The 4962-nt window shown below is 38.5% G+C and overlaps 1 protein-coding gene across 1 annotated transcript; it reads right to left on the bottom strand.

Moving 5' to 3' along the window:
- Nucleotides 1-3982: 3982 nt before the first annotated feature.
- LOC110895171 lies at nucleotides 3983-4606 on the bottom strand. The gene has a single exon (XM_022142451.1). It carries the CDS (start codon nucleotides 4604-4606, stop codon nucleotides 3983-3985), a length of 624 nt encoding a protein of 207 aa, XP_021998143.1.
- Nucleotides 4607-4962: the final 356 nt, after the last annotated feature.

The following is a 4962-nucleotide window of genomic DNA, read 5'->3' as shown; positions in this document are numbered from 1 at the left end:
GGAAAATCATTTTTGTAAATAATCTTTGTGTTTTTTATTTTATCTTAGTTTGTTGATTTTAGGGGGAGTAAATCCAAATTTGAAAAATCCAAAAACATCGAAAAATTTCAAAAACACAAAAACAATAGAAAAACTAAAATGAGTTTCCTGGCAAGAAAAAGAGAAAATGATAGTACATTAGTGGTCTGTCTAAACCTCTTTGAAATGAACCTAAAATGAAAAACGATAAGCAGCTCTATATAAGATGTATCGTTAGACTCACAATCATTTTAAAGTGTGCAGGGTGATATAAACATAAATCGACTGAAGACCATGTGGGAACCGCACATTGGCATATGGTCTTAGTACCGAAATTTCGTTTGAGAGTTTGCCGAGGTTCTGAGATATTCGGTCTTTATGCTGCTTATCATCTGGGTATCATGGTTGTATCTTTTACCTAAAAAAACGGGGACGCAAGTCTAGATCTTCCATGATACTATACATACGTGTACATACTGCATACGACCTCAATAAGTAATCAACAATCACATGTCCAAACAAATAAGTGATAATATATCACATTTATCCGGGAGTCAAGTTCATCTCTCTGCTGTACGAAAGTATTGACCTGTTCACGAACTTGCTCCTGTGCCCTCATGCATATGAAAATCAAGTTCCTCATCAATAAGTGATTTTATCACATAGGACTTGTTTTCATTCAAAATAAGTGAGTTTCTCACATCATATACGGTCAAACAGATGATAATCGGTATACTCACCGGTAAGATGAACCCTCGTGCATACCTTGATGCGGGAATGTGTCGTGTGTGGATGAACACCGGTCGGTAAGTATAAATCATACCTAATCGTATCCCCTCGCCATGATTACATCTGATAAGTTGAGCTTAAGTGGACAACAATATCGATAATTGTTATAGGATGCTTATCTTAATGTTAAATAATTGAACAACAAGAGCGTTTTGGCGTGACCGTACACTGATATGATTCTCTTACCCTTGAAACTCGCAAAAAGAATGTCTGTAAATATTTATTTACTGTTTTTCGTTTCTGCATCCTTGTATATATTTATTTATTGCTTTCCGTCTTTACATTTGAAAAGTGGTAAATTTCAAAATGATTTTAGGTGTGTTTTAATATAAACTTTATAAAATCCAAAAAAAATTTGATTCTAGTTTATTTTTGATTGACCGATGTTGGAACTCGAGTCTATCCTACCCAAAATCCTGATTGTAAGCCAGAAAACAATTTCATCTTCATAAACAGTCGAAGTTAACAAGTTCTGAAAGTTAAAGGATTAAAATTGATCATTTTCTGAACTTTTAAACTGTTGTCGGTCGGTAGTTGATTGAGATATGGTCACACATGTTTCGTTTGTTTATGGAAACTATATTCCAAGCAATCGTTCTCATTATGCATTTAGATTTCTTGCATGTGCAGATGCTAAAGGCGAGGAGAACATGTTCGATGACAAGCTTCGGAATGAAGACACGACGTGAAGGCACTCAAAGGATAAAGATGATCGAGTTGCCGCTGACCCTTCATCAACACCACAAGGATCTGAAGAATTGACAAGTCAAAAGATTCATGAGCATGACTCAAAGGAGAGTTCACTTCCTACAAGAAAAGGGGAGTTTGTTGATACACTTTCTTCTTACGAAGCTTTAAGACTTTGAAGATCCTCCGACATGAAAGACACAGAAGACAAACAATCACAGAAGACGAACCATCACGAGTAGCGTCCAAGGGGGAGTTTGTTGATACACTTTGTGTGGACGCGACTCAGCTCGGTTCGACTCGGCTCGGTTCGACTTGATTTTGACACGGTTAGGTCCGGCTCAAGCCCGACGTCACAACATTCCTCCGTGGTGCGCCCCAGAGTTCGACACGCAAAGCACGGAGCATCGCGAACCAAGACCAGGTGACACATCACCATGACATCATCACTGTGATGTAATGATGATGTCATTTAGTTGAAAATCCATACAAATTCACATCTGCATGTGCATGGTCGACGAAACTGAATGTGTTTCGTCGACTATGGTGTTTCGCCGTGGGCTGTCTATGTTTCGTCGCCTGTTGGGCTTCTTCAGGCCCAATCTCAGGCCCAAAGGTGTTTCGCCGAGTTATTTCTGTTTCTTCATGTCTGTGTCTGTTTTAGTATAAATCGCTCTCATAGTTTCTGTGTGAAACTTGGACGAGAGACGAGAGCTGTGACTATGAGAGAGAGTCATTAAACATTGTTTGTATATGTTTGTATCGTTCTCATCCCTAATCAATAGATATTGAATCTTTTGGTTACGCGTGTTCTTCTTTTACACTTTGTTTGGTTTGCACCGTGACGGGGATTCCCACCCATTACCGTGTTTGTGATAAACAAGGATAGGTTTTCGTTATCGATCCACCGGAAAAACGGGACCTACACATTTCAAGAGCAGTTGGCTTTTATTTCATCTCTTGTTTATTCAACCCATTTGTTATAAGTTCCCTAACTTGCATTGTTGACACCTTTAATTTCAAACCATACCACTCGTTTCCATGTTTACCAATTATGACTTTCGCTTCCCTCCCGAGAGCGCTCATGTCATAACTATCATGTTTAATCCTAAGGATTTAATCATGCTTTTCGGAATTGATTGGCAAACAAATGTTCCGAACTATACCCCCTCCACAAGGACTCATGCTTTTACAACGGAAATATATGTCCGTTACACGACCTACACTTGACTATATAACCAATCACAAGTGGTGATTATATATTTCTATGTTCGTAACACAACTTGTTTTTACCCGTTTTGGTGCCGAATGGGTGTCTCCATTGCTAGACACATCCAAACTCGAATTCTAACTCATGTTTTGACCCATCTTACTTGTTTAAGGCACTTTGTCACTTCCGTGACTTAATGGTTTCACTTGTTTACCAATTATCAATATAACAAAGTAAGACTAACAATTAACGTAATGTATCGAAACAATAGGCCGCGTACCTTTAGTGCACGCCTTTCGAACGTGTATCCCCTCCGGCGTGTCCACTTGACGATCCAGATTCCTTGCCTAAAGAGTTCAATTCAAAATAAATTTAGAACTCTTTCATACGTCCTAACGCACAATTCTCTAAAATAATCGAATCTGCGTTTTCACCCAACTTTTTACATTTTAATCCTTACTTAGGCGTTTTATCAAACACCTAGCGGGTCGGATTTTTTACATAATCATACCAAGTTCATGACTTGTAATTTTCATCTAAACCAACTTCAATTAGGCATATTTACACATGTTTTAACTTCTATATTTCAGAATTTACCTCTTGGAATTCAGATTTCACTAAAACAATAATCGCAATCCTAGTGTTCATCAAGTTTCTACAACTTATTAGTCACCTACATTGGTGGTTATAAACCTTACAAGCCTCATGCAAGATTTTGTTAAGAAATCATCTAGGGTTTATCCCTAGACACCATATTACTTCTAATTTCACCCATGCATGACATAATCAATCTCAATTTCAGTTCTTCACAATTAACCGGGAATTTGAGATGAATCTAAACATCAATATTTTACATACCTTTTGATCCCTGCATCGAGGTGATCACTAATTCATGTTTGAAACTCGATTTAGAGCAAATTAGGGGCTTCAATTTGTGAGTTTTGTGAAAATTTTAGGGTTTGAAGGAACCCCTGGTCGCCCTCTTCTTCTGATCGATCCCAGCACCCAACAAGTGAGTGTTTGGTGGGTTATTTTCTTATTTAATCATTAATGTTTTAGTTTTTATTAATTTGGTCCCTCAACTTTTGTCTAACTTATAGTTTAGGTATTTCAACCTTAATAATAGTCCCTTCAAGACTCTTAACTAACTGGGTTATAGATTCCTAGTTAGTTTGTTCTTGTTTATTTAACAGTTTATTATCCTGATTTTAAATTTTATTGATTTCGGGGTGTTACAAGTCCACCCCCTTTAAAAAGGGTTTCGTCCCCGAAACCTGATTACGTACCGAATAACGTAGCGTAGAGTCGTTGCATCTCCTCCTCGGGTTCCCATGTGGTATCCGAACCCTTCCGGTGTTCCCATTTGACCTTTACTTGATTGATTTCTTTATTACTTAAGATTTTCACCTTACGATCCAAAATCGCCATGGGCTTCACCACATAGTTAAGTCTATCATCCACCTCGATGTCTTCGTAGTGAATATAGATTGTTTCATCCACTAAACATTTCCGAAGATGTGACACATGAAATGTGCTATGAATTCCACTTAATTCTTCTGGTAGTTCAAGGCGGTATGCTACCTTCCCTACTCGTTCAACAATTTTAAACGACCCAATAAATCTTAGGCTTAATTTTCCTCTTTTTCTAAATCGGATAACCCCCTTCCATGGGACTACCTTAAGCATGACTTTGTCGCCAACCTGAAACTCGATCGGTCTACGCCTTTTGTCCGCGTACGACTTTTGTCTATCTTGTACCGTTTTCACGTGTGCCCGAACCACCTCAATCTTTTCATTAGTGGCTCGAACTATATCTTTGTGAGAGAGTTCACGTGGACCCACCTCACCCCAACACACCAGGGTTCGGCACTTTCTACCATAAAGCATTTCATATGGTGCCATCCCGATACTAGCATGGTAGCTGTTATTATATGAAAACTCGACCAATGGTAGATAAACATCCCAACTGCCTCTGAAGTCGATTATACATGCCCGTAGCATGTCTTCCAATGTTTGTATTGTTCTTTCACTTTGTCCATCCGTCTGAGAATGGTACGCAGTGCTAATGAACAATTTTGTTCCCATTTGCTCTTAGAATTCTCGCCAAAAATTTGAGGTGAACCGGGTATCCCTATCGGACACGATGGATACCGGTACTCCATGGCGTGCCACTATCTCATTAGTGTAAACCTCCGACATCTTTTTGGGTAAACAGTTAAATTGTAGGTAACTGATATATTAACCGATAATCTATGTTT

The sequence above is a fragment of the Helianthus annuus genome, chromosome 2, assembly GCF_002127325.2.
Source record: "Helianthus annuus cultivar XRQ/B chromosome 2, HanXRQr2.0-SUNRISE, whole genome shotgun sequence".
Classification (NCBI taxonomy): domain Eukaryota; kingdom Viridiplantae; phylum Streptophyta; class Magnoliopsida; order Asterales; family Asteraceae; genus Helianthus; species Helianthus annuus.
The sequence above is the reverse complement of the archived record's forward strand: the minus strand, read 5'-3'. Positions and strand labels throughout refer to the sequence as shown.

Coding starts and splice junctions, on each gene's coding strand:
- LOC110895171 (XM_022142451.1), bottom strand. CDS start 4,606: ATGGCACCATATGAAATGCTTTATGGTAGAAAGTGCCGAACCCTGGTG.